The 25,581-nt window shown below is 51.8% G+C and overlaps 2 protein-coding genes across 2 annotated transcripts; both read left to right on the top strand.

Moving 5' to 3' along the window:
* Positions 1-11,659: 11,659 nt before the first annotated feature.
* On the top strand, positions 11,660-17,059 carry CDSN (corneodesmosin). The gene is made up of 2 exons (XM_010368244.2): positions 11,660-11,794; positions 14,586-17,059. Exons 1-2 carry the CDS (start codon positions 11,710-11,712, stop codon positions 16,124-16,126), a joined length of 1,626 nt encoding a protein of 541 aa, XP_010366546.2. The 5' UTR covers positions 11,660-11,709; the 3' UTR covers positions 16,127-17,059.
* A 2,475-nt stretch (positions 17,060-19,534) lies between these two features.
* On the top strand, positions 19,535-20,872 carry C4H6orf15 (chromosome 4 C6orf15 homolog). Its single transcript, XM_010368243.2, has 2 exons — positions 19,535-19,618; positions 19,805-20,872. The coding sequence occupies exons 1-2, from the start codon at positions 19,552-19,554 to the stop codon at positions 20,713-20,715; spliced, it is 978 nt and encodes a 325-aa protein (XP_010366545.2). The 5' UTR covers positions 19,535-19,551; the 3' UTR covers positions 20,716-20,872.
* Positions 20,873-25,581: the final 4,709 nt, after the last annotated feature.

Below are 25,581 nucleotides of genomic sequence, written 5' to 3'. Positions count from 1 at the left end.
CACAGAAGACAGAAACAGGCCTAGAGAGGTACAGTGACCCATGCAAGGTCACACAGGGGACAAATGGAAGAATCAGGATTTGAATTCAGGTCTGTGCTATGCTAACAACACTGATTTTAACCACTACATCATTCCAGCTATTTTTTGTTTGTTTGTTTGTTTAATTGTTTTTGAGATGGAGTCTTGCTCTTGTTGCCCAGGCTGGAGTGTGATGGCACCATCTTGGCTCACTGCAATCTCTGCCTCCTGGATTCAAGCAATTCTCCTGCCTCAGTCTCCCAAGTGACTGGGATTACAGGCGCCTGCTATGATGCCCGGCTAATTTTTGTAGTTTTTTAGTAGAGACAGGGTTTCTCCATGTTGTCCAGGCTGGTCTTGCACTCCTGACCTCATGATCCACCAGCTTTGGCCTCCCAAAGTGCTGGGATTACAGGTATGAGCCACTGCGCCTGGCCCATCCCAGCTCTTTATTAATCTGTGTAACCCTGACACAGAATACAGTGCCTGGGCCGTCATGCACACTTAATGTGTGTTTTGTGAAAGGCTAAATTATTTAATGACGGGCCCAGTTAACAAAGAGTAGATCAGAATGATTGGAGTAAAGTAACCCGGAGAAGAGAGAGACAAGTTGGAGAGAAAAGTCGGGGGAAAATTAGGGAAGATCTTGGTGCCACGTGTGGGAGCTCATATCTGAAAGTCTCCCTCCTCTATTAGAACTGTGCCTGGGCCCGGACAACATAGTGAGATCCTGTCTCTGAACAAACAAAATTAGTTAGCTGAACATGGTAGGGTGCACCTGTAATCCCAGCTATTCCAGAGGCGGAGGTGGAAGACTGCTTGAGCTCAGGAGGTCAAAACCAGCCTGGGAAACACAGCAAGACCCCATCTCTAAAAAAAATAAAAATTAAAAAAGGGCCAGGCACAGTGGCTCACACCTGTAATCCTAGCATTTTGGGAGGCCAAGGCAGGAGGATCGCCTGAGCTCAGGAGTTTGATACCAGTGTGGGCAACATAGTGTGACCTCACCTCTACAAAAAGAAATGTTTAACAATTAGCCAGGTCATGGTAGTGCATGCCTGTAGTCCCAGCTAATTTTTATAGTTTTTTTAGTAGAGACAGGGTTTCGCCATGTTGGCCAGGAAGATCACCTGACCATGAGAGGTTGAAGCTGCAGTAAGCCATGATCGTACCACTGCACTCCAGCTTGGATGACAGAGCGAGACCCTGCCTCAGGGAAAAAAAAAAAAAATGTGTCCAGTGTGGGGAGAAACACATACATCTCTGGGTATACTGTGTCAGAGAGCTATGGCTAGAAAGGAAGAAGGAAGTCTGGACCCCTCAAACTGACCCTCAAGCCAATAAGGTGGAGTTAGTTAGGAGGAAAACATTAATTAATTAATTTTTAAATTTTTTGAGACAGGGTCTTGCTCTGTTGCCCAGGCTGGAGTGCAGTGGTGCAATTACGGCTCACTGCAACCTTCACCTCCTGGACTCAAGGGATCCTCCTGCCTCAGCATTCTGAGTAGCTGGGACCACAGGCATGTGCCACCACATCCATTTAAGAGAAATTCTTTTTTTTGTTTTTTTTTTTTGTTTGCTTTTTTGAGACGGAGTCTCGCTCTGTCGCCCAGGCTGGAGTGCAGTGGCCGGATCTCAGCTCACTGCAAGCTCCGCCTCCCGGGTTTATGCCATTCTCCTGCCTCAGCCTCCTGAGTAGCTGGGACTACAGGTGCCCGCCACCTTGCCTGGCTAGTTTTTTGTATTTTTTAGTAGAGACGGGGTTTCACTGGGTTAGCCAGGATGGTCTCGATCTCCTGACCTTGTGATCCGCCCATCTCGGCCTCCCAAAGTGCTGGGATTACAGGCTTGAGCCACCGTGCCCGGCCAAGAGAAATTCTTAAAGAAGACAGAAAGTGCGGGAAAGGAACTGAGCCCCTCATGTTGCCTAGGGAAGAAGCTGGGGCTCTTGACAGCATGCCTGCCTTCTCTAATTCCACAGCACTGTGTGGGTTTCCATGCCCTTACTTCCTTGGAAAGTATGAGCTTCTTGAAGACAGTAATGGTGCCTTGTCTTTCTTTGTATCCCTTACTTCTCTCCTAGTACCTGGCCTAGAAGGCACTCAATAAAACAAATGATTAGCCCCATTTCACAGATGAGGAACCAACACTGAGAGAGGTAACTCACCTGTGCAAGTCATATCACAAGTGCCAAAGTCAAGACTGGATGCAGGACTGCCTGGCTGCAAACCAATTCTTTCCAGGCTGACGTGGCAGGTAGGTGAGTGGGAAAGAGAAGGGGGAGGCATGAGGCAACTGGAGATTTTAGTACCTATTAATAGGCAGTGGATCTTGGCACTCAGACAGGTTGTCTTCATTAGCTGGGGAGGAGACTGAGTGGGCCTGGATGGTATGGAGGTATTTGCACAGGGAAACCCATTGTGCTGGCTTCTCCATTCAGATTAGACAATGCTGGTTCCTCTCTACCTGCCTTGGCTAAGCTCACCTAGGAGTAAATGCAGCAGGGACACTGTCACATCTATGTCAACACAGAGTCATGGAATTAAATAACAGAATAGGATCACGGATTTACAGAACAATAGCCCAGAACCTTGGACATGACAGATAGTTATTAAATGCTTGGCCAAGAGAAAAAGAAAGAACCTAGATCTAGTATCATGGTAAAATCTATTATACAATCTGAGTTACCTTGAGAAAGCACCAGGCACAGCCCTCAGCCTTTGGGCAGCGAATGACGTCTTTGGACTAGACAGAAGAGATGGTTGTCTGCTCTGCTTTGAAGCTCTCTGGCCAGGGAAACTCCAAACCATTCATTTGTTCATCCATTTGCCCACACAATCAACAGTTTATTGAGCATCTGCTGTGTGGGGTGCTAGGTGATGGTGACAGTCCCAGGAAGCAGTTTCAGTCCTCCCTGCCCTCAAGGGGCTCTGTGTTTAGGAACGACAAACATATACATTATGGCAATAAAATTTGATAAAAAGTTAAAATTTGATAAAAAGTTAGAGAGGGGCACACCCTGACGTAGGAGCCCAGGAGGGACTCCTAACTTCTCTGCCAATTTCATATTTCAAAATCGTTTGACCTGAGACTCGCTTTGGTATAAACTTAAGCTTTCTTACTGTACATTTTTTTTCTCCTGCTAATCTTTAATGAAGTGCCCACCAGGTGCCTTGCACTGACTCAAAAAACTTGCTGAATTAAACCAAATGCACCTCCTGTGGGTTTTTCCCCCTAATATCCTCAGAGGCATTAATCAACTCCCTCCGGGAAATCCCCAGTCCCCACCCCATTCCCACCTTTCCTTTTGCAGCGTAATTCAACTCGTGCGATGGGGGCAGGCAGGATAGCATGGTAGTGAGATCAACAGATTATGACTTGGGTTCTTGTCCCTACTTTGCCGTTCGTTCTCTGTGTGACTTTGGGATGGGGCTTTAGGGGGATTTCTTTAATAACCTCTAAACTCGCAGGCAATGCTGAGAGCCAAGGTAGCAGCTCTCAGGTCTTGTTCCAAGAACTGCCACCAGAGGGCAGCCTAGAGACCCCTCTCAGGTGTTTTCCTCTAGAGCTCTTTCCCTCACTAATGTCATCCACTCCCTGGGGCCATCATCAAGGCACACAGGTGTCCCCTTAGCTGCCAAGGCAACCATTCTGAGGTGAGCCAGGCATGTGAGATGAGGCCAGACAGGGTCTGGAGCCCTCAGGAAAATTCAGGCACAGGCTGCTTGTCCAAGTGGACCTCATGATCATCATTTACACATTCTCTCCGTGATTATTTCATGAGCCGGTCTACAGGAGAGGATACCACAGCCAGTCAAAGGATCAGGGCCCTGCCCTCAGGGAGCTGCTTTCCAGTGGGGAAGGAGAGAGATACACAGATGCTTACAAGGTATCTGTAGCAGAATGTCACCTAGTGATGAATGGTGTGATGCAGCTTAGGCATAGCAAGGAAATAGGGATGGTCCAAACATGTGTGTGTATGTTTTGTTTTTTTTTTGTTTTTTTTTTTTGTTTTTTTTTTTTTTTTTTTGAGACGGAGTTTCGCTCTTGTTGCCCAGGCTAGAGTGCAGTGGTGTGATCTCAGCTCACTGCAACCTCCACCTCCCGGGTTCAAGTGATTCTCCTGCCTCAGCCTCCCAGGTAGCTGGAATTACAGGCATTCACCACCACGCCTGGCTAATTTTTGTATTTTTAGCACAGATGGGGTTTCGTCATGTTGGTCAGGCTGGGCTACGAGCGAAACTCCATCTCAAAATACTAATACTATTACTACTAATAATAATTCCTGTCTCCTAGGGTCATTGAGAGAATGGAGATCAGTCCTGCACGGGCAGATGTTGGCACCAAGCTGAATGTTACAGACTGCCAAGGAGTTGGTGCTGGTCTCTGGTGAAGATGTTCTAGTCTCAGGGCCCAAGAGAACAGAGTGGGACACGAGATGCCTCTCTAACAGGAGTCTGTGTTTGCTGGTCACCTCTGTGTGCTGGGTGATGCCTAGGTGCCAGGGAGACACTGGGCAGTAGGAGATGCTCCCTCCTGTGAGGAACTCTCACCAGAGGCACTCAGACAGCCCAGAACACAGGAGGGAAGATGGGCCGCAGCAGTCCCATTCCCAGGCGCTCCAAGGGCCAGCTCACCCTAGAAGTCCCTGCTGGTACAAGTCTTTCTGGCCTCTCCTCTCCTGAGAGCACGTTCAGACTGCACCTTGGCCCTCTCTTTCACCCTCTTGAGGGAGTTGGGACTCTAATTCTGGGTGACCAGTAACAATAAAAACCACTAATAGCCCTAGTGGAAAGAATGACTATTTAATAGGTGCACATAATGAGCAGACAAGGAGCGCTCTTTTCCCTCACACTCACTCTGCAGAACAGAGAGGGGAACAGTCTTGTTACTGTGAGAGCTAAACACAGCCTCTGTGGTCTCCCTCCTTGCAAGATAAGAGGGGTGGCCTCAGGGTGTGACTGAAACAGCCATGAAGGCTTCGGCCCAGGGACCAGGCACCGACTGTCCCTGCAGCTGACTCCCCGCTGCTTTTGGGAAGTGGGGGTGAAGGGAAAAGACTCGGGGGAAGATAGCTTGGTGGGAAGAACTCCACTTGCCGAATTCTTCCTTTTTCAGGATTCATTGCCCGAAGGTGCACCTGGCTCTGGCCCCAGTCCTTACTCCCATGTGCCAGCTGCAGTGCCCTGGGCCCCTCGGAGCTGGCAGGGCTGCTGGGAGGGTGAGGACAGGCATGGGAAGAGTGGAAAGTGGGGCCTGACCCAGCCAAGCTCCAGGAGGCTATTCCATAGAGGAGAGAGCCATGGACCAGCAGCCTAGCAGGGAAGAAAGAACGAAGGGTAGAGCCAAGCACTGCCCATACCTGGAATAATCTCAGGGAGAGGATGGTGTGGACAGACCCCAGGAATGGGCTTCTCAGCTAGGGGCAACTCGTTATGCTGCAGTGGGGGCACCTAACAGAACCCCCTAGGGTTTTTTTTAAAGTATACAGCACGATCCTGCCCACCCCTGGCATCAGATTAATGCCATGTCCAGGGGAAACCCCAGTATGTCCTCATCACAGCCATGTGAACTCTGCTGTTTGTTCATAAAAATGTGTTACATCCCCTGGGGGAAAAAAAGGAGCTAATCCAATAGAGAGAAGAGTGGCTCAGGGGAGACAGTCACCTGTGAGGAATGAGGGCAGGACACACAGGCCCAGGCTGAGATTGCACAGGGTGTCGCATGAGTGGCTGTGTCAGAGCCAAGTGCACGTGCCCACTGCCATCTCCGCCAAGGCCATCAGTGAATCCCTCCAGCACCTACTGGGGCTTTGCACATAGGAGCTGTGCTGGAGTCAGGGGCACAGGGCAGGAAGCCAGACAGGAGGGCACCATGTCCCTGCATAAGGTGGAAAGGGGAAGCACAGCCTGGACACATTCATCCATTCCTTTATTTCTAAATATCACCAAGTGCCTGCCACAGCTATGTGCTGGGAACTCAGTGAACACACCTGTGCTTTGCCTACTGGCATGGAGCCCACGGTCCGGGGAGGGGTGATGGTTTCTGTTGCATTTCAAAGCCATTGGGGCACTGCATAGATGGCTGGCTGCAGAGTCTATTTGAGAGAAAGGCAAGAAGTCAGGGCCCATGGACTGTGGATTCCACCCTTGATCGTCTACTACATGAAAGAAGCCACAGAAGTGAGGGGCATTCCCAAGAGGAAGGCAGAAAAGTCGAGATTAAAACTGAGTCAAGAAGTGTAGCCAGTCCCATGGGAGCACCTGGGCTAAGGAGGGTCTGTCCCCACAGAGATGTTCGGAACGCCTGACTGGGGATGTGCCCTCTCCTTCTATGTTCTCGGTCACCAGAGGATCCAGGTGAAGAGTGTGGATGACTCAGTCCACCCCTCCCCGCACAGGAAAAACAACTCAGAGGACATCCCCTACTGGGAGGGGGCCAGGAGCGTCGGCTTCCACCCGGGGAGAGGAGGGTGGTGTTGTGGCTGCAGAGGTGAGTCCACAGGGAAGCGTGGGTGTCATGGAGAAAGAGAGAGGAGGAGAGGAAACGGCCTCTCGCTGGAGCCAAGCAGAGAGAAACAAAGGAGGGGAGGAACCCACAGGCCCTGGAGCTCCAGAGCAGCTCCGGGTGGCCCCCTTCCTTTTCTCCCCAGCACAAAATAAGCTGCTTTTTCGGGCTCTTTCTCTTCCTTGTTCTCATTCCGTTTTCCTTCTTCCAAGCCTAAGCCCTGGTCTACCAAGGACCCCTATGGGAAACATTTATTCTAGAACTTCTGTCCTGACTCTCAGGTCCCCAGAGGAGGAAAGCTGTGAAGGAGGGACCTCTTAAGCCGGTAACCCTCACTTAGGAATTCTTAACTATTTTTTTTTTGGGACAGAGTCTCACTCTGTCACCCAGGCTGGGGTTCGGTGGCACGAAATCAGCTCACTGCAGCCTCTGCCTCCCCGGTTCAAGCGATTCTCGTGCCCCAGCCTCCCGAGTAGCTGGGATTACAGGTGCTCGCCACCACACCTGACTAATTCTTGTATTTTTAGTAGAGATGGTTTTGCCATGTTGGCCAGGCTGGTCTCAAACTCCTGAGCTCAAGTGATCCACCTGCCTCGGCCTCCCAGAGCGCTGGGATTACAGGCGTGAGTCACCATAGCTGGCCAGCTTTGAGAGTGGAAATCTCTCTAGAAATACTCATATATATAAGGAATTTTGCACACATCCTTACAGGGTTTAGGGAACCTCTGAAGCCTGTCCATGAACCTCTGCCACCCGTTTATAGCATGGTGTCAGCTGCAGAGTAACAGGATCTATGTGGGCCTGGAAGTCCAACAGGCCTGGGTTTGAATCTTTTTCAAACATTTTTGCTTGTTAGCAGCTGATTTGGACAAATAATTTGAACTTAGTTTTCTCATCTGGGAAACGGGGGAAAAGCACTTACCCTGTAGGGCTATTGTGAAGATTGAACAAGACAATACATGTTAAATACCCAGGCACCGTGTCCGCCTGCAGCAGGCTGTCAGTACACGGTGGATCTCGTGCCCCAAGCCTCCTCTTTATGGAGTCCCTCATGTTGCCCCAGCTGGCCTCGGATTCCTCCCACCTCCACTTCCTGGGTAGCTGGGACTACACCACGCCATGCTTCAGCCCTCTTTGTGATCAAAGCCCTTTGGTTCCCTGCACCCTCTCACATTTACTGCAATTCCTGTAGAATCCAAATTCTTTTAACCTGATGTTGTAAGTCATCTACAATCCCGATCCAAGCAGCCTGTCCCTTCTCCCACACCACTGTTCCTCCACATGTATGTCCCACACCAACCCACGCCATCCACTGGTTCTAAACACACCTGAAGCACCGCAAGGCCCTGTGTCTGGCTGCCTGCTCCGTGTTTCTCTCATTCCTCAAGGCCTAGGGAAAGTCCTGCCACCTCCCTGAAGCCAAGTGCCTATCTGCTTCTCCACTCTAGGCTGTGTGTCCCCAGTTGGATGGCAGCTCCTCAGGACAAGGAACAATTCCTCTTCCTTCTCAGTGCAACTTCCAAAGCACAGCAGAGGAGCGTGCACTGGGGGCCAAGCCTGGCACAGAAAACACAGCAGCACAGGGCTGCTGGAGGGTGGAGGGGAGAGTGACCTGCCTGCTTCATAACACATGACTGGGAGCCCCACCTTTTGCCTATGGAAGGCATGTGCTTTGAGTTTGATTTTCTCAGGTGCGGGGTGTCTACGCCACCCACACGTTCTCACCTGGTCCAATGCACGGGCACGGGCAGGGGCAGAATCTGTTGCTATAGAACACAGCAGAACTGCCTGCACTACTGTGGACATCACCAAAGTGGCAGCTTCACTGAAGGTGACCCTGGCCTGTGCGGGCACTCAGCTGATGCCCTTCTCTACCCTCCTAAGCCCCATTAGCTTTAGGTCTTCACCGCCTGTGCTGAGAGGAAGATTAATGGTGAGCAGCAGAGTAAAATCCAGCACTGAAGACAGGGTTTCAGTAAAAAATCAAAAGCGCAGCAGATTGGAGTTTGAGGGCCCAGAGGTGGGCAGGACAGTAGAGGAACTGGGCAGCCCAGAGTGGCAGGATGGAGTGGACAGGAGTGGACAGGAGAGAGTAGCTAGGAGGAGGGATGTGGCTGCACCACCAACCCACGTGGGCGGCTGGAACCTGGCAGGAGGCCGGGAGAGACTGTGCCTCCTCCAGCCTGGCTGTCTTGGCCAAGTTCTGACGGCAGCTGGAGGAATGTGAGAAAGAAAACAAGAAAAACTTTGCTACCTCTGGCTGGTCAGGGGAAGTTTGTGTTGGAAAAGAAGAAGCCACAGGTTCTGCTGTTCCGCTGCCTTCTCCCCTCCCAACCTGAGGAATGGCCCAGCACCTTCTAGTCCACGCCTCCCTGACCTCTGCCACTCCCCTCGCTGCCCCAGAGCCCCCTGCCTGCTTGCCCAGGTCCTCCAGGGAGCCAAGCCTGAGAGTCTAGGGAGGCCCACAGGAAGAAATGATGTTTGGAAAGAGCAGCATCACTTAATTTATTTATTTTTTATTTTTTGAGACAGAGTTTCCCTTTTGTCACCCAGGCTGGAGTGCAATGGTGCGATCTTGGCTCACTGCAACCTCCGCCTCCCGGGTTCAAGTGATTCTCCTGCCTCAGCCTCCTGAGTAGCCGGGATTACAGGTGCCTACCACCAAGCCTGGCTAATTTTTTTTTTTTTGTATTTTTGGTAGAGACAGGGTTTCGTCATGTTGGCCAGGCTGATCTCCAACTCCTGGCCTCAAGTGATCTGCCCACCTCGGCCTCCCATAGTGCTGGGATTACAAGCGCCACCACGCCCGCCGAACAGCATCACTTTAAATGGTATCTGTGTCTCACATTTGTGCCTGCAGCTCTGCACAAGGCAGGAAGGGAGCAGAAGAGACTCTGCTAGCATTGGCTGGGCTGGAGACTCAGGAAAGGGAGCCTGGGGCCGTGGGGGTGAACCTGGCCTATTTGTTTCCCCCAGTGGAAGGATGAAGACAGGAGCACCTGCAGGGCTCCATTTGCTGGGCTTTCTACAGGGGGACTGCACCCCTTGTCCCATTTAACCTTTCTTTTTTTTTTTTTTTTTTTTTGAGATGGAGTCTCGCTCTGTCGCCCAGGCTGGAGTGCAATGGCCGGATCTCGGCTCACTGCAAGCTCCGCCTCCCGGGTTCACGCCATTCTCCTGCCTCAGCCTCCTGAGCAGCTGGGACTACAGGCGCCCACCACCTCACCCGGCTAGTTTTTTGTATTTTTTAGTAGAGACGGGGTTTCACCGTGTTAGCCAGGATGGTATCGATCTCCTGACCTCGTGATCCACCCGTCTCAGCCTCCCAAAGTGCTGGGATTACAGGCTTGAGCCACCGCGCCCGGCCTAACCTTTCTGATAATTTCCCATTTGATGTTCACAAAAACCTCGCGAGTTAAGTGTTATTTAAAATATCCCCATTTTACAGATGAGGAAATGGAAGTTCAGAAAGGTTTGAAGAGTCGCCCAAAGCCAAGAGGTTAGCTGGGACCTGAACCCACGTCATCTTCATTCTGAAGCCAGTGTTTTTGTTTTTCCCAAGGCATTAGCCCCCTTCAGGCGACCCTTCCTATCCCTTCCTCTCTCCTCGGCTCCCTCAGCCCCTCTTTCCTCCCACTCCCATTCTGAGTGTCACCAGCAAGTCAAGAGCAAGACTAGATGGTAGCCACTAGCTGCACGTGGCCAACCACATCATTACAATTAATTAAAATTAAAGTTCCAAATCTTTGGTGGTTAGACTAGCCCCATGTGGCTAGTGGCTACTGTATCAGACAGCACAGACAGGAAACATTTCCATCCTGCTGGTCTGGACTTAAAGGCTGGTCAGGAGGTAGAGGGAATGGGAGAGACCAGCCCAAGGGCTCCAGGGATGGACCTGCCTTTGTGAGGAGATGAGGTTTTGGAAGTGAGTTTGGGTGAGGGGAGCAGGGGTGTCTGAGGCCTGGCAGGGGAGAGGGCAGCTTGCTGAACTCCTAGGCACCTCCCTCCGATACTGATACTCCGGCAATACTAGTGAGCAATTAATTGGCTGGGGCAGGGCCGGGGCCAGAGCAGGAGTGAGGCCAGTGCAATGGAGGAGAAGCCACCACCCTCTCAGCAGATGGCAGGGCTCTGGTTCTCCTGGCCTCCTTTCATCCTTTGAGGACCTGGGAGCCTGCCTGGCCCTCCTTGACCGGCCCAGAGTTGGCTGCTGCTTCCTGCTCGCTCATCCAGCCCAGGGCCAGCAGATGGGATATGGGGCCACCACCTTCCCAATTAGCCTTCTTAGCCTCTTGCTCACCCTTGAGGTCTGGGTTTCCAGCCATGGGGAGGGGCTGTGAGTGGCCTGTGAGTAACCAAGGCCCAGCTATGACAGAGGTCATCAGCCCAGGCCCCTCCCCTGGCTGAGCCCTGGCTCCCAGCACCCCCCCCCCAACCCCCATCACCATGCCATCCCCAGAGGCCCCCAGAAGGAACAGGTCAGGGAGTTGGTTTTGGGAATGTGGTGCCCCATTTCTGGGAAGGAGAAGGTTACCCAGGTGATGGAACATGTAATAGGTGTATGGCTGGCCTAGTACTTGGGGAGTGGTGGGAGGGGGAGCCTGGGGGATGGGGGCAGAACTCATATTTGAAGGAGGAAAGTGGAGGTGGAGTGATGGGGTCCCAAGGAGCAGATTGGGGGCTGTGAATGGGACCTCACTGGGGTTGGGCAGGTGGGGCTGGAACAGGCACCTAAGTGCAGAAAAAAAAGCTGAAATGCCCACATCTGCGAGTGGAGGGCAGATGGGGAGACAGGCCAAGCCAGGGTAGGCAGGAGAGTTAAGGAGCCAGGCGGCTGTGTCCCGTGGCAAGAGTGGCCGCCCCAGAGTGGGTGGCCGTGGGGCAGAGCGCCTGGTTCCGGGTTAGGCAATGAGGAGCCGGGGCCAGGCCTGTCAGGTGGCAGGATCGTCAGGGCCCCGTGGCCATGGGTACCCCACACTGCAGCCACTGCTGCTGCTGAGTAGGCAGATGCACCGGGCTGATTACCACGCTCCTCCCGGCCACACCAACTTCCCCTAGGGCACCCACCCCCTCCACGTCTCCTCCCCTCCCCACAATGACTCCTGCCCAGGGAATGTCCAGCTCTGGCATAAAGGACCCGGGTGTCCTCGAGCTGCCGTCAGTCAGGAGGCTGTGCAGTCCGAGATGGGCTCGTCTCGGGCACCCTGGATGGGGCGTGTGGGCGGGCGCGGGATGATGGCACTGCTGCTGGCTGGTCTCCTCCTGCCAGGTAGGAGGCTGGGGGCGCTGGGAACAGGAGGAAGGTGGGAGGGAGAGTCCAGGAGAGGACCCAGTGACGGGGACGGGCAGGGGCTCTGGAATCTGCCTGTTGAGTCTGGGGGTTGCTCCTCGCTGCCTTGTCACCTTAGGTAAGTTTCTTAAACTTCCTGAGCCTCAGTTTCTGAAATTCTGAAGTGGGGTTAATGACACCTATCTCTAGTCTGTGTGTCTCAAATTAAATAATGTATGTGACACATGCTTTGGAAATTCTAGAGGTTTATATAAATGGTGGTGGTGGTGATTTTTGTTATGGGAGCACTACATGATAATGATTGGACATTTAATAGTGATATCATTTTTAGAGCCTTTTAATATGCTAGGCTCTGTTTTAAGCACATTTGGATTATATATTAGAACCTTTTTTTTTTTTTTTTTTGTGAGATGGAGTCCCACTGTGTCTCCCAGGCTGGAGTGCAGTGGTATAATCTCGGCTCACTGCAACTTCCACCTCCCAGGTTCAAGCAACTCTCAAGCCTCAGCATCTCAAGTAGCTGGGACTACAGGCGCCCATCACCACACCCAGATAATTTTTTTTGTATTTTTAGTAGAAACAGGGTTTCGCCATATTGGTCAAGCTGGTCTGGAACTCCTGACTCAAGTGATCCACTCGCCTCGGCCTCCCAAGGTGCTGGGATTACAGGCGTGAGCCACCACACCCGGCCTACATTAGCACTTTTGATCATTACAAGAATGGTATGAAAGGAGATTTGCTATTTCCACTCTACAGATGAGGACACTGAGGCATGAAGAGGTTAGGAAACTAGCTCAGGATCATGCATTAGAAAGCAGCAAAGCCAAGATTTCAACCCCAGGCCAGGAGACCCCTGGACCTGTGTTGTTGACCACCGGGTACTTACAGCGCTTGAGGAATTCCTGCGACCTTCCCACGGTCTGGTAGGTGGTGGTGTCTGAGGGAATAGAGAAAGAGAAAGGCAATGCTTGGTGAATTTGTGCAGAGTACTGAAGGGAATTGGCACAGAAGGGGTTTGGCGTGGAGGTGCATGCAGAGAATTTCTTTCTGAGGAGAGAACAGTGACATCACAGAGGATGGAAGTCTGGTTGTTAGTGGAGGGATCAGGATGAGTGGCAGTAATAAATCATAATATATAATGCTTTACACTTTCTAAAACATCTTCTGGCCAGGCACGACTGGCTTGCGCCTGTAATCCCAACACTTCGGGAGGCCAAGGCAGGTGAATCACCTGAGGTCAGGAGTTCGAGACTAGCCTGGCCAATATGGTGAAACTCCATCTCTACAAAAAATACAAAAAATTAGCTGGGTGTGGTGGCGGGTGCCTGTGGTCCCAGCTACTTGGGAGGCTGGGGCAGGAGAATTGCTTGCACCTAGGAGGCAGAGGTTACAGTGAGCTGAGACCGTGTTACTGCACTCCAGCCTGGGCAACAACAGTCAAACTCCATCTCAAAAAAAAAAAAAAGAAAAAAAATCTTCCAGATGGATGATCTCATTTAGTCTTCTTCATAGTAATGCTGTGAGAAGGCAAGACAAATTTGGCCCCTCTGAATGTATAAACTAAAGTTCAGAGAGGTTCAGTAACTTGCTATGTGGCTCTGTTTGTGTCACGTGGGACCTGGAGGGACTAGGGAATGCAGAAGAAATGCAGGTGAAAGAGTCATGGAGGAACCACGGGGTAAGTTGGGCCTGGGGTTTTGAGCAAAGGAAAGGAAAGATAAGGAAAGATGTGTTCCCACATCCCAAAGGGAAGCCAAGGCAGCAGAACTCAGATGAAGGGCTGGATGGAGGCAGGTGTGCTCAGAGAGGGAAGCTAATCACAGCCAGGAGTCTTTGAGGCTCTCGGGGTTTCGTCCTGGGCTGGGCCAGTGAGAGCAGGGCTGGCTCAGGGTGCGGTGTCCTGCCACACTGGTACCAGCAGGTTCTGAAGCAACAGATAGTGACCCCACATCCTGGCCCCCACCCAGCCTTACTGGCATGGCCAGTGCTGGGATGGGAAATGGGGTTTCCATTCCTGACCACAGCCTGGGCTCTCATGAAGAAGCTGGTGACCAAATCTTAGTCCTCGAGTGCTCTTTCCTTTATTTCAGCCCCTCTGCCCCAGCTTTATCTTTTTCCAGTGTCTCCTTCTATGTTTTTCTCCGCTTCTCAGCCCCCCATTGTTTTGCCTTTTGTCTTCTCCTTCCCTTTGGTCCCACTGTCTGGCCCAGGGTTTTTCTCCTTAAGAATTTATGCCTGGACTTCTCAGAGCCTCAGTTTCCCCAGTTCTCTGTCTCTTCAGGGTCCTTTCTTTTAGACCTACTTGTTCCTGCCATTTTTTCATTCCCTTTTCTTTTAAAACATTTTTTAAATTAAAAAACAAAATACAGATGGGGTCTCACTATGTTGCCCAGGCTGCTCTTAAACTCTGGGGCTCATGTAATCCTCCCACCTCGGCCTCCCAAAGTGCTGGGATCACCGGTGTGAGCCACTGTGCCCAGCCCCCTCTTAGCTTCAATGTTTTGCTTTGAGGCCCCTCACTTTGGCACCTAATTTTCTATTTTTCTGGTTGGTGTTTGCCCACCCTTCCCAAACAATGAAACTGCTTTTATTCTGCCACCTCAATCTCCTTTAGAGACAATAGCCAGTTCTTCCTCCTTTCTGCATCCCTAAACTCTCCCTGGGCTCCACTTGGGAGAAACCTGAGAGGCCAATGACTGAGATAGGACTGAAAGGTGAGGGAGGAAGCCAAGCCTCCCTGGCCCTTACTAACCACTGCTTTCCTCCACAGGGACCTTGGCTAAGAGCATTGGCACCTTCTCAGACCCCTGTAAGGACCCCACGCGTATCACCTCTCCTAATGACCCCTGCCTCACTGGGAAGGGTGACTCCAGTGGCTTTAGTAGCTACAGTGGCTCCAGCAGTTCTGGCAGCTCCATTTCCAGTGCCAGTGGCTCCGGTGGTGGCTCCAGTGGATCCAGCGTTGCCCAGGGTGGTTCTGCAGGATCTTTTAAGCCAGGAACAGGGTATTCCCAGGTCAGCTACTCCTCCGGATCTGGCTCTAGTCTACAAGGTGCATCCAGTTCCTCCCAGCTGGGCGGCAGCGGCTCCCAGTCCGGCAGCAGCGGCCCTCACTCGGGAAGCAGCGGCTCTAATGCGGGAAGCAGCAGCTCTCACCCAGGAAGCAGCAGCTCTCATTCCAGCAGCAGCAGCAGCAGCAGCTTTCAGTTCAGCAGCAGCAGCTCCCAAGTAGGGAGTGGCTCTGCTCTGCCAACCAGTGACAACGCTTACCGTGGAATACTCAACCCTTCCCAGCTTGGACAAAGCTCTTCCTTTCCCCAGACCTCTGGGGTGTCCGGCAGTGGCCAAAGGGTCAGCTTCAACCAGCGCCCCTGTAGTTCGGACATCCCCGACTCTCCCTGCAGTGGAGGGCCCATCATCTCACACTCCGGCCCCTACATCCCCAGCTCCCACTCTGTGTCAGGGGGTCAGAGGCCTGTGGTGGTGGTGGTGGAGCAGCATGGTTCTGGTGGCCCTGGAGTGGTTCAAGGTCTCCCCTGTAGCAACGGTGGCCTTCCAGGCAAGCCCTGTCCCCCAATCACCTCTGTAGACAAATCCTATGGTGGCTACGAGGTGGTGGGTGGCTCCTCTGACAGTTATCTGGTTCCAGGCATGACCTACAGTAAAGGGAAAATCTACCCTGTGGGCTACTTCACCAAAGATAACCCTGTGAAAGGCTCTCCAGGGGTCCCTTCCTTTGCAGCTGGGCCCCCCATCTCTGAGGGCAAATACTTCTCCAGCAACCCCATCATCCCCAGCCAGTCGGGAGCTTCCTCAGTCATTGCGTTCCAGCCAGTGGGGACTGGTGGGGTCCAGCTCTGTGGAGGCGGCTCCACAGGCTCCAAGGGACCCTGCCCTCCCTTCAGTTCTCGAGTGCACAGCAGTTCTAGCATTTCCAGCAGCTCCGGTTCACCCTACCATCCCTGCGGCAGTGCTTCCCAGAGCCCCTGCTCCCCACCAGGCACCGGCTCCTTCAGCAGCAGCTCCAGTTCCCAGTCCAGTGGCAAAATCATCCTTCAGCCTTGTGGCAGCAAGTCCAGCTCTTCCGGTCACCCTTGCATGTCTGTCTCCTCCTTGACACTGACTGGGGACCCCGATGGCTCTCCCCATCCTGATCCCTCCGCTGGTGCCAAGCCCTGTGGCTCCGGCAGTGCTGGAAAGATCCCCTGCCGCTCCATCCGGGATATCCTAGCCCAAGTGAAGCCTCTGGGGCCCCAGCTAGCTGACCCTGAGGTTTTCCTACCCCAGGGAGAGTTACTCGACGGTCCATAAGTCAACTTTTGTGTGTGTGCATGCCTTGGGCACAAACAAGCACATACAATATATCCCATATGGGAGAAGTCCAGTGCCCAGGCACAGGGTCAGCTCAGTTTCCCTCCTGCTTCCCAAAAGAGTGGCTCTGCTTTCTCCACTACCCCAAGGTTGCAGACTCTCTCTTATCACCCCTTCCTCCTTCCTCTTCCCAAAATGGTAGATTCAAAGCTCCTCTCTTGATTCTCTCCTACTGTTTAAATTCCCATTCCACCTGCAGTGCCCCTCAGCCAGATCACCACCCCTTACAATTCCCTCTGCTGTGTCTTTGAAATGGTCCATTGAGTAACACACCCATCAACTTCTCAACTGGGAAACCCCTGAAATGCTCCCAGAGCACCTCTGACGCCTGGAAAAGTTATACCTTCCTCTTCCCCTTTACCAAATAAAGCAAAGTCAAACCATCATCTGGAAACAGTGGCCACCTTTCAGTGACCTCTGGTCAACCTACCCAATATGCCACTGGGCTCTCGCTCCCAATTCCAGCCCACCCTCCATTACAGAGCAAACCACGCCCTCCGAGATCACCGTCCCCAACACACCCATTGCCTCTCAAGGCCCTTATCTCAGCCCCTTCCTACGGCCACTTCCCTCAGTGCTCAGATGCTTCCCTAGGTGAGGGAGACACTGGGGCACCCTCAGAGGTTGGAGCAGGCTCCCTGTTGTCTCTGGATCCTGGAGAGATGCTCAGTAAACTGTGGGGACTAGGTGCAGACTTTTTGCCTTCTTGGAGTCCTGGGTCTCCTCTGAGAGCCTGGCTGGTGCTCTTCCTACGCCTCTAGAGGTCTCTGTGTCTCTCATTTTCCTTCAAAAGCTGGCCTGTATTTCTCTTCTACCTTCCAGCTCCTCCCATAGAGGAGGAAGACAATAAATATTTGTTGAACTGAAAGCAGAGATTGCCTGGCCTCCCAGACCCTTCCTCCATTTCCGTCCTCTCTCATTGCTCCAGGAAATCCATTCTCTTCCCATTCCTCATTCACCATGGGGTCCTCCTTCTCCTTATTTAGGGCCCTCAGTGTTTCCTCTCCCTCCCCTCCCCACCCAAACTCCTTTTCTTCCACCATTAGCATGCCTCACCTTCTAGACGCCATCCTCTCTGGGAGTCATGAGTCTCGATTTCCTGGGTTTCTGGGATACCTGGAAGCTTGGGAAGGCTGGGACACAACAACTCCAACCAGATTCCTGTCAGCTGAGTAGGAGCCCAGGTGGGCGTTGTTCCTGGAGCTGGGGGTGGAGAGAGTAAAGGACTGAGAGGATGGGAGAGGGGCAGGGAGTGCAGCCAAGCAGGGTGACTCACTGGCCTAGATCAAGAGGCCCGGCCTGTGGCAGAACAGAGCTGCCAGTGGTCTCTCCGTCTTCACACTCGCTGCTCTGCTGGGGTCCAGAGTGACAGTGTGAGTGACATGGCTCTCAGTTGAGGGCTGAGAGGGCAGCGTGCCCCAGTAGGGAAGAGGAGTCACCTCCACTGGAGAAGAGACAGAAAGTGGAGTACGCGGTGGGGTCCATGTGACTTAAGTCCTGAGACAGGCAGGGAGCGGCTGAGGCAGATGGAGTTCCCGCATCCCAAGGAGGGCAGAGGGGGTCGTGCTTGTCCCTGTAGGAGCCCCACCCCCACCCCAGGCCACCTCTCGGAGCCTCTGCTGGCTGCAAAGGAATTCACCCCTACCCTAGCACTTAACCCATTCCCTCCTATCAGGATGGTGCTGTCTGGTCCTGAATTTATAACTGTTGAAAGTCCAAGTCTGGAATCAGCAGAAATGTATTACATTGACCAGAAAGGGGCTGAATCACCCTTGGTCCAGCATCTGGCCCCTGATCTGCAGCCAATGGCAGGAATCGAGGTCCTCAGAAGCTTCATGGATGGGAATTGCAGGGAGGGAGGCCCTCGGATGCGGTGATTCCTCAAGTCTTCTGCTGTGCTCCAAATTAAAAGCTTGCGTAAAACTCATGCATGTCATCCAAAAGGCCTCTGGGCTCCTCCCACTGCCAGTTCTGGAGAGGAGCTCTTCGCTCCTCCAGTGGTTAAGCCAGCAGGGGCTGGGGGTGAGGACACAGCAGTAGAATCAGCCAACAGCTCGTGTTTAGACCTCAGGACAGCCAGAGAAGCCTACTCCTGAGGCCTCCAGGAAGCCATGGAGAGAACAAAGGCATTGTATTTTTATGATAAAAATAAAACATATTTAAAAGACAACAAACAGTTAATGAGTCTCTACATTCCCCACCTAGCTTCAACAAGGATCAAGTCCTGGCCATTCGACAGCAGCAGTTAAAGATCCTCCTCTACTGTTACTGGGAAATAGCCACTTTCTCCCAGTGTTTCTTACACTCTATGGCACATCTGACCACCTGTGGCAGGCAGAATGATGTCTCCAACCCCAACACCATCAAAGATGTCCACATTCCTAATACCTGCAATGTGGGAATTAGGTTACATGGCAAAGGGAAATTAAGATTCCAGATGGGATTAAGGTTGCTAGTCAGCTGACCTTAAAGAGATTATCACGGATTATCCAGGTGGGTCCAGTGTAGTCACCAGGTCCCTTAATGTGGACGTGGGAGGCAGAAGAGGAAGTCTGAGTGATACAGTGTAAGAACTGGCTAATTTTGGCTTTAGAGATAGAGGAAGGGGACCATGAGCCAAAGAACACAAGTGACCTCTAGAAGGTGAAAAAGTGGGGAAAGGGAATCTGCCCTAAAGCCCCCAGAAAGAATCACAGCCCTGCTGACACCTTTATTTTAATCCACTGAGATCTGTTTTGTACTTCTGATCTCCAAAACTGTAAAGTCATAAATCCATGTTGTTGTAAGTCATTCGGTTCATGGTAATTAGCCAGCTTCTCATAAGGATGGCATCCAGGCCCATTTCCCTAGCTAGATCCAGGGTCCCATCTAGGAGCAGCTCCTCAGATGGGGCCACTTCTGCACCCCAGAACCTCCTGCAGGTTGAGGCCAAGGTGAAGGAGATATGAGGATGCACGAGAAAGGGGTGCTGGGAGGGAACAATCCAGATCCCAAAGAGAAACCAGTGTTTCTGTTGCTGAGAGAGGCAATTAACAGAGTGGGACCCCAGGGTGGAGGTCCTTGTGTGTAGGGAAGCAGGGCTGGGGAGGTTGGCAACCATGTATGAGCTGTGAGCCAGGACACCTAGGCCAAGGAGGGGCAGGGAGGTCAAGGAAAGGAGCCAGGGCGGGGGACACCCAGCTTCCTCTGGGACACTCATTCAAGTGGCACCTGTTGCCACAGACCGCATTAGGAATGAGGGTGGAATGTGGAGGTTTATTGTCTCCACAACCACTAGCCCAGCCTGTTTCTGCTGTCCCCCACCCCACTACCAGGATAAAGGGCTGGCTGTCTTGGGGCTGAGGGAGATTCGGGTGCTGAGCAGGATGCAGGGCCGCATGGCAGGGAGCTGCGCTCCCCTGGGCCTGCTTCTGGTCTGTCTTCATCTCCCAGGTACGGAGGCCATGATGCCCTTGGGCAGGAGAGACTGGAGGTCCCCCAGGAAACAGGAATTAAGGAAAAGGGTAAAGGCAGGAGGGTACACATTTAGGGAAAAGGAAGAATAGGCACAGGGGAAGCAAAGGGAACCAGGAATCGGGGAAGGGAAACCATTGGCTGCTTTATCTTCCCTTTCCTCAGGCCTCTTTGCCCGGAGCATTGGTGTTGTGGAGGAGAAAGTTTCCCAAAACTTGGGGGCCAACTTGCCTCAGCTTGGACAACCTTCCTTGACTGGTCCCCCTAACTCTGAACATCCTCAGCCCGCTCTGGACCCGAGGTCTAATGATTTGGCAAGGGCTCCTCTGAAGTTCAGCGTGCCTCCATCAGATGGCTTCCCACCTGCAGGAGGCTCTGCAGTGCAGAGGTGGCCTCCATCCGGGAGGCTGCTTGCCGTGGATTCCTGGCCGCCTGAGGATCCTTGGCAGATGATGGCTGCTGCGGCTGCCGACCGCCTGAGGGAAGCGCTGCCTGAAGAACTCTCTTACCTCTCCAGTGCTGTGGCCCTCGCTCCGGGCAGTGGCCCTTTGCCTGGGGAGTCTTCTCCTGACACCACAGACCTCTCACCCGAGGCTTCACACCTCCACCAGGACTCGGAGTCCAGACGACTGCCGCGTTCTAATCCACTGGGACCCGAAGGAAAAATCCTTTCCCAACGCCCTCCCTGGTCTCTCATCCATAGGATTCTGCCTGATCACCCCTGGGGGACCCTGAATCCCAGTGTGTCCTGGGGAGGTGGAGGCCCTGGGACTGGTTGGGGAACAAGGCCCATGCCACACCCTGGGGGAATCTGGGGTATCAATAATCAACCCCTAGGTACCAGCTGGGGGAATATTAATCGGTATCCAGGAGGCAGCTGGGGGAATATTAATCGGTATCCAGGAGGCAGCTGGGGGAATATTAATCGGTATCCAGGAGGCAGCTGGGGGAATATTCATCTATACCCAGGTATCAATACCCCATTTCCTCCCGGAGTTCTCCACCCTCCTGGCTCTTCTTGGAACATCCCAGCTGGCTTCCCTAATCCTCCAAGCCCTGGGTTGCAGTGGGGCTAGAGCACATAGAGGGAAACCCAACATTGGGAGTTAGAGTCCTCCTCCCGCCCCTTGCTGTGTGGGCTCAATCCAGGCCCTGTCAGCATGTTTCCAGCCCTATCCCCACTTTTCAATGCCTCCCTTGCTCATCTCCAATAAAATAAAAGCACTTATGGAATTTGCTTCTTCTTGGTGTCTTTGTTTCTGGGCATAAGCTGAAGTGAGTCTGTTCACTCCTGTTTTCTAGCCATCTCCACGGCCCTCTAGGGGCCCCTGCAGACGCTCTCTTGCTATACCCATCCTTTGCAAACGATCAACGCCCAAGTGCTTGAGGGTGGAGCCTCACCCTGGCCAGGTGGGAGAGTCTCAGCCAGGTGGGAGAGCTGTTCCAGAATTGTGCTGGAATCTGAAAGGGGGAGGAGGGACAGCAGGACTAATTGAGACGGCACCTGCAGCAGGAGGAAGGCTGGCTCCAGGGCCAGGTGGACAGGATTCCTCGCAATTCACAGAAACAGGAAGCCAAAAGTCACAAAGTCTATGCTTCACTTGTCTTTTCTTCCCCGGAAAGTCAAGCTTCTTGGAAGTGGAGGATACATTGATCTCCTCCCTTACATGCATCACTTAGCACATTGTGTCCCAGAGAACCACAGACTTTGAACATTTGCTGAGTAAATAGCAGACCTGGATAAAGGAAAAGAGAAAAGGGAGAAAGGAAAGGGAGAAAAAAACCTTGGAGCCAACAGTCCCACCTGGGGTGGCATTTGATGCTTTCATGCCCAAGTGATGACGCAGTCTCAGCCTTTGGTCACTGTATTGTCTCTCCCGCCCTCCCTTTGGTTTTCCCAGGAGCTCAGCATCCTCACACAGGAGTTGGAGTGAGGGCAGCCAAGGGTCAGGCTACAAAAGCACAGAAGAATTAGCAGGTGCGGTTGGAGGTGATTTGGTTCTGGATTTGCTCTCCCCTGTGCCGCGCCTGCAGTGTTCCAGGTGTATGTACTCTCCATTCAGCCAGGTCCCTGGGAATTGAGCAGCTTGTGGGAGGGGAGAAAGGAGTAGGAAAAACACCAGAACTCAAGGGATAGGGAGCTGCCTGCCTGCCTGAGTGGGAGAGGGGCGTTTCCAGAGAAGATGTCCAGTCCCAGCGTCTGCCGTAAGGCTCCATCCTACACTGAGAAGTCCTCCCTGGAACACCTTCCTCAGAGCCCACCTTCCGCATCACCAAGCACACGCCCTTCTTCATCACCTCAACCTCTTCACCTGATTCTTTTCCCATCTCGGACTCTCTTGGTTTCTCCCTGCCCTAGGGTGAGGGATTCCATGCCTGTTTTCGGCACCTGCCTCTTCCACCAGCCCAAGGTCATTCTCTCAAGCCTGGAGTCTCATTTCTCTCTGTCCCTCCTCCTGGTTGCCTCTTCTCCATAGTTATTCCTATTCACACATTTAAATTTGGTGTCAACAGTCCCCTGGTCTGTTCCCCAGACTCACTGGAGCATAAGCACCATGAGGACAGGGGCTTTGTCTCTTTAACTCACTGCTGCACCCCCCCAACACCAAGAACAGGGTCCGGACCAGGGCAGGCACTCAGCACGCACTGAAGGAATGCTTGATCCTCTCTCTCTGTCCCTGCCCCTCTCTTATCCTCTCTCTACTTCCACTCAATTCCTGAGCCACACTGGCTACACCCGGAGTCTAATCTACACTCCTGCTGTGGCCCTCCCAGAGCCTCACTGACATTTTTCACCAACCTCATGAAGTCCATCTCAGCATTAAAATGCTCTGTGCGTTTCATTGTTTAACCTTCATTACTCTCTGTGAGGAAGGTATTATAAGATTTTTGCAGCCGGGCACGGTGGCTCACGCCTGTAATCCCAGCACTTTGGGAGGTCGAGGCAGGCAGATCACCTGAGAAGTTTGAGACCAGCCTAGTCCAACACTGGGAACATGGTAGAACCTCATCTCTACTAAAAATACAAAAATTAGCCAGACGTGGTGCCAGGTCCCTATAATCCCAGCTACTTGGGAGACTGAGGCAGGAGAATCGCTTGAACCCAGGAGTTGGAGGTTGTAGTGAGCTGAGATCGCACCACTGCACTCCAGCCTGGGTGACAGAGTGAGACTGTCTCAAAAAAAAAAAAAGATTTTTACAGATGGAGGAACTGAGATTTAGAGAGATTAAGCAACTCACGCAGGGTGACAAGTGACAGAGGCGGTGACTCAAACCTCATTTTTTCTCATTATCTGTCCAGGGATTATTCAAGTACAATATGCAATTAACAGAAATAACAACAAACTTTTATTATATTTACATATAGGCCAGGTCCCGGACAAGGCACTTCCACACACACCCTTCCAGCAAATCCTCACAACAACCCCACTGGGTGGGCACTGCTGGGCCCACTGCACAGGGAAGACACTGAGGCCCAGAGAGGATGGGGAGCCGAGGCTCACACACAGGCAGCACTGAACCAGGGCAGTGAAGTCCATCTGACGCTTGGTGCTGGTGGCTCAGGGAAGATGGGCTGCAACAGTGGAGGGTCCCTGGGGGATGTGGCCAGTGCCCTCAGGGTGGTCTTTGGCTTAAGGTTAGTTGTTGCTTAAAAAGTGGTGGAACTGGGCATGGTGGCTCATGTCTGTAATTTCAGCACTTTGGGAGGCTGAGGCAGGAGGATTCCTTGAGCCCAGGAGTTCTAGACCAGCCTAGGGCAACATAGGGTGACCTCATCTCTACAAATAGTAATTTAAAAATTAGCTTGTGCACTTAAAAAAACAAATTAAGAGTAGGCCGGGTATGGTGGCTCACACCTGTAATCCCAGTACTTTGGGAGGCCAAGGCAGGCGGAGACCAGCCTGGCCAATGTGGTGAAACCCCATCTCTACTAAAAATACAAAAATTAGCCGGGCATGGTGCTGCATGCCTGTAATTCCAGCTAGAGGAGAGGTTGAGGCATGAGAATTGCTTGAACCTGGGAGATGGAGGTTGCCGTGAGCCAAGATTGTGCCACTGCACTCCAGCCAGCTTGGGCAACAGGGTGAGACTCTGTCTCAAAAAAAAAAAAAAAAAATCATCATCATAAGAGCAAAAAAAAAAAAACAAAAAAAAAATATTAGCTTGGCACGGTGTTGTGCCTGTGGTCCCAGCTACTCTTGAGAAGCTGAGGTGGGAGATCACCTTGAGCCTGGGAGGTGGAGGCTGCAGTGAGCCATGATCATTCCACTGCACTCTAGCCTGGGTGACAGGGCAAGACTCTAAAAAAAAAAGAAAGAAAGAAAGGCAGCTCACACCTGTAATCACAGCACTTTGGGAGGCTGAGGAGGGTGGACCACCTGAGGTTAGGAGTTCAAGACCAGCCTGGCCAACATGTTGCAACCCCATCGCTACTAAAAATAAAAAATTAGCCAGGTGTGGTGGTGGGCGCCTGTAATCCCAGCTACTCAGGAGGCTAAGGTAGGGGAATTGCTTGAACCCGGAAGGCAGAGGTTGCAGTGAGCTGAGATCACGCCATTGTACTCCAGCCTGGGTGACGAGAGGGAAGCTCCATCTCAGAAAAACAACAACAACAACAACAACAACAACAACAAAAACCCAAAAACCAAACAACAACAACTACAACAAAAGAGAGGGAATGTTTTCAGTAATCTGCGATACAAGAAAGGTCCTAATGTTTGCAACAGGGACTACCGGCACACTGATTTTTACATTTTGATTAGTGGTTAATTGGTGGAAGTGGTGGCTGGAGTAGCAGGAGTCATTCATTTCTCCTATCCTAGGAGGGCACTTAACCAGAAGTTAGGAAACCGAGGTTCCCCTTCTGCCACACAACTTTCTGTGCCAGGTCACCTCAGGCAAGTCATTGACCTCTGTGGCCCTTTGTTTTCTCATCTGTAACATGGGATGAAAGCAGATGTCCAGCCTCTCTCACAGGGTTGTTAGGAAGTTTAGGTAAGATAACGATAAGGTGCCTTAGAGACTGAAAACCCTGAGCCATGGTAAGGGATAGATCCTAATGCAGTGCATTGTCCCAGTGAGGCGGTCCACACGATAGTTCTTAATCCCACAGAGGAGGGCTGGTCTGGTGCAGTGGCTGTCGCTGACATCACAGTCGATTGATAAGGTTGATGTGATGCTTTGCACTGGGAATTACACTCCAGAGAATGACTCCAAGTTCAAAAGGAAGAGTTGAGTGGCTTCTCATTTAAATATTTCATCCCGCAAACAAACTGCATTCACTCAGCCGTGTGTCAGTAAAAAAAGACATTTTTCACGTACACATACACTGTTGGGTGATGATAATAATAATATCATGTATTATTTCCTTTATGTATTTACCATGAATTAAATGTTACAGGGTTACTTCAATTCTTAGAATTCTATGATGTGCTTACTCTTTTTTTTTTTTTTTTTTTTTTTGTATCGATAGAGATCTCGCTTGTTGCCCAGGTTGTCTTGAACTCCTGGCCTCAAGTGATCCTCCTGCCTCGGCCTTCCAAAGTGCTGGGATTACAGGCGTGAGCGACCATGACCAGCCTAAGTGAATTAATGTTTGATTCTAGATAATCTCTAGCTAGACAAGCCCCACTGTGGAAAGGTGGTAGCAACAAGTTGTGAAATAATTTTGAGACCATTTAGTTCTTCTTGGCCTCGGCCTCAGGATGGCAGTTGTGACTGATGGAGCAGGTGTTTTTTTTTTGTTTTGTTTTTTGTTTTTTTTCTTACTTTCTGTTTTTTTGTTTTTTTGTTTTTTGTTTTTTGTTTGTTTGTTTGTTTTGTTTTTTTTTTTGAGATGGAGTCTCGCTCTGTTGCCAGGCTGGAGTGCAGTGACGTGATCTCAGCTTACTGCAACCTCCGACTCCCTGGTTCAAGAGATTCCCCTGCCTCAGCCTCCCGAG

The sequence above is a fragment of the Rhinopithecus roxellana genome, chromosome 4 (genome assembly GCF_007565055.1).
Source record: "Rhinopithecus roxellana isolate Shanxi Qingling chromosome 4, ASM756505v1, whole genome shotgun sequence".
In the NCBI taxonomy this organism is placed as follows: Eukaryota; Metazoa; Chordata; class Mammalia; order Primates; family Cercopithecidae; genus Rhinopithecus; species Rhinopithecus roxellana.
This window is presented reverse-complemented; position numbering and strand designations above follow the sequence as displayed.

Bases quoted from the DNA above. Each gene is read 5' to 3' on its own strand.
- C4H6orf15 (XM_010368243.2), top strand. From the start codon at position 19,552: ATGCAGGGCCGCATGGCAGGGAGCTGCGCTCCCCTGGGCCTGCTTCTG. The intron at 19,619-19,804 runs GTACGGAGGCCA...CCCTTTCCTCAG, and splicing joins GGTCTGTCTTCATCTCCCAG to GCCTCTTTGCCCGGAGCATT.
- CDSN (XM_010368244.2), top strand. From the start codon at position 11,710: ATGGGCTCGTCTCGGGCACCCTGGATGGGGCGTGTGGGCGGGCGCGGG. The intron at 11,795-14,585 runs GTAGGAGGCTGG...TTTCCTCCACAG, and splicing joins GGCTGGTCTCCTCCTGCCAG to GGACCTTGGCTAAGAGCATT.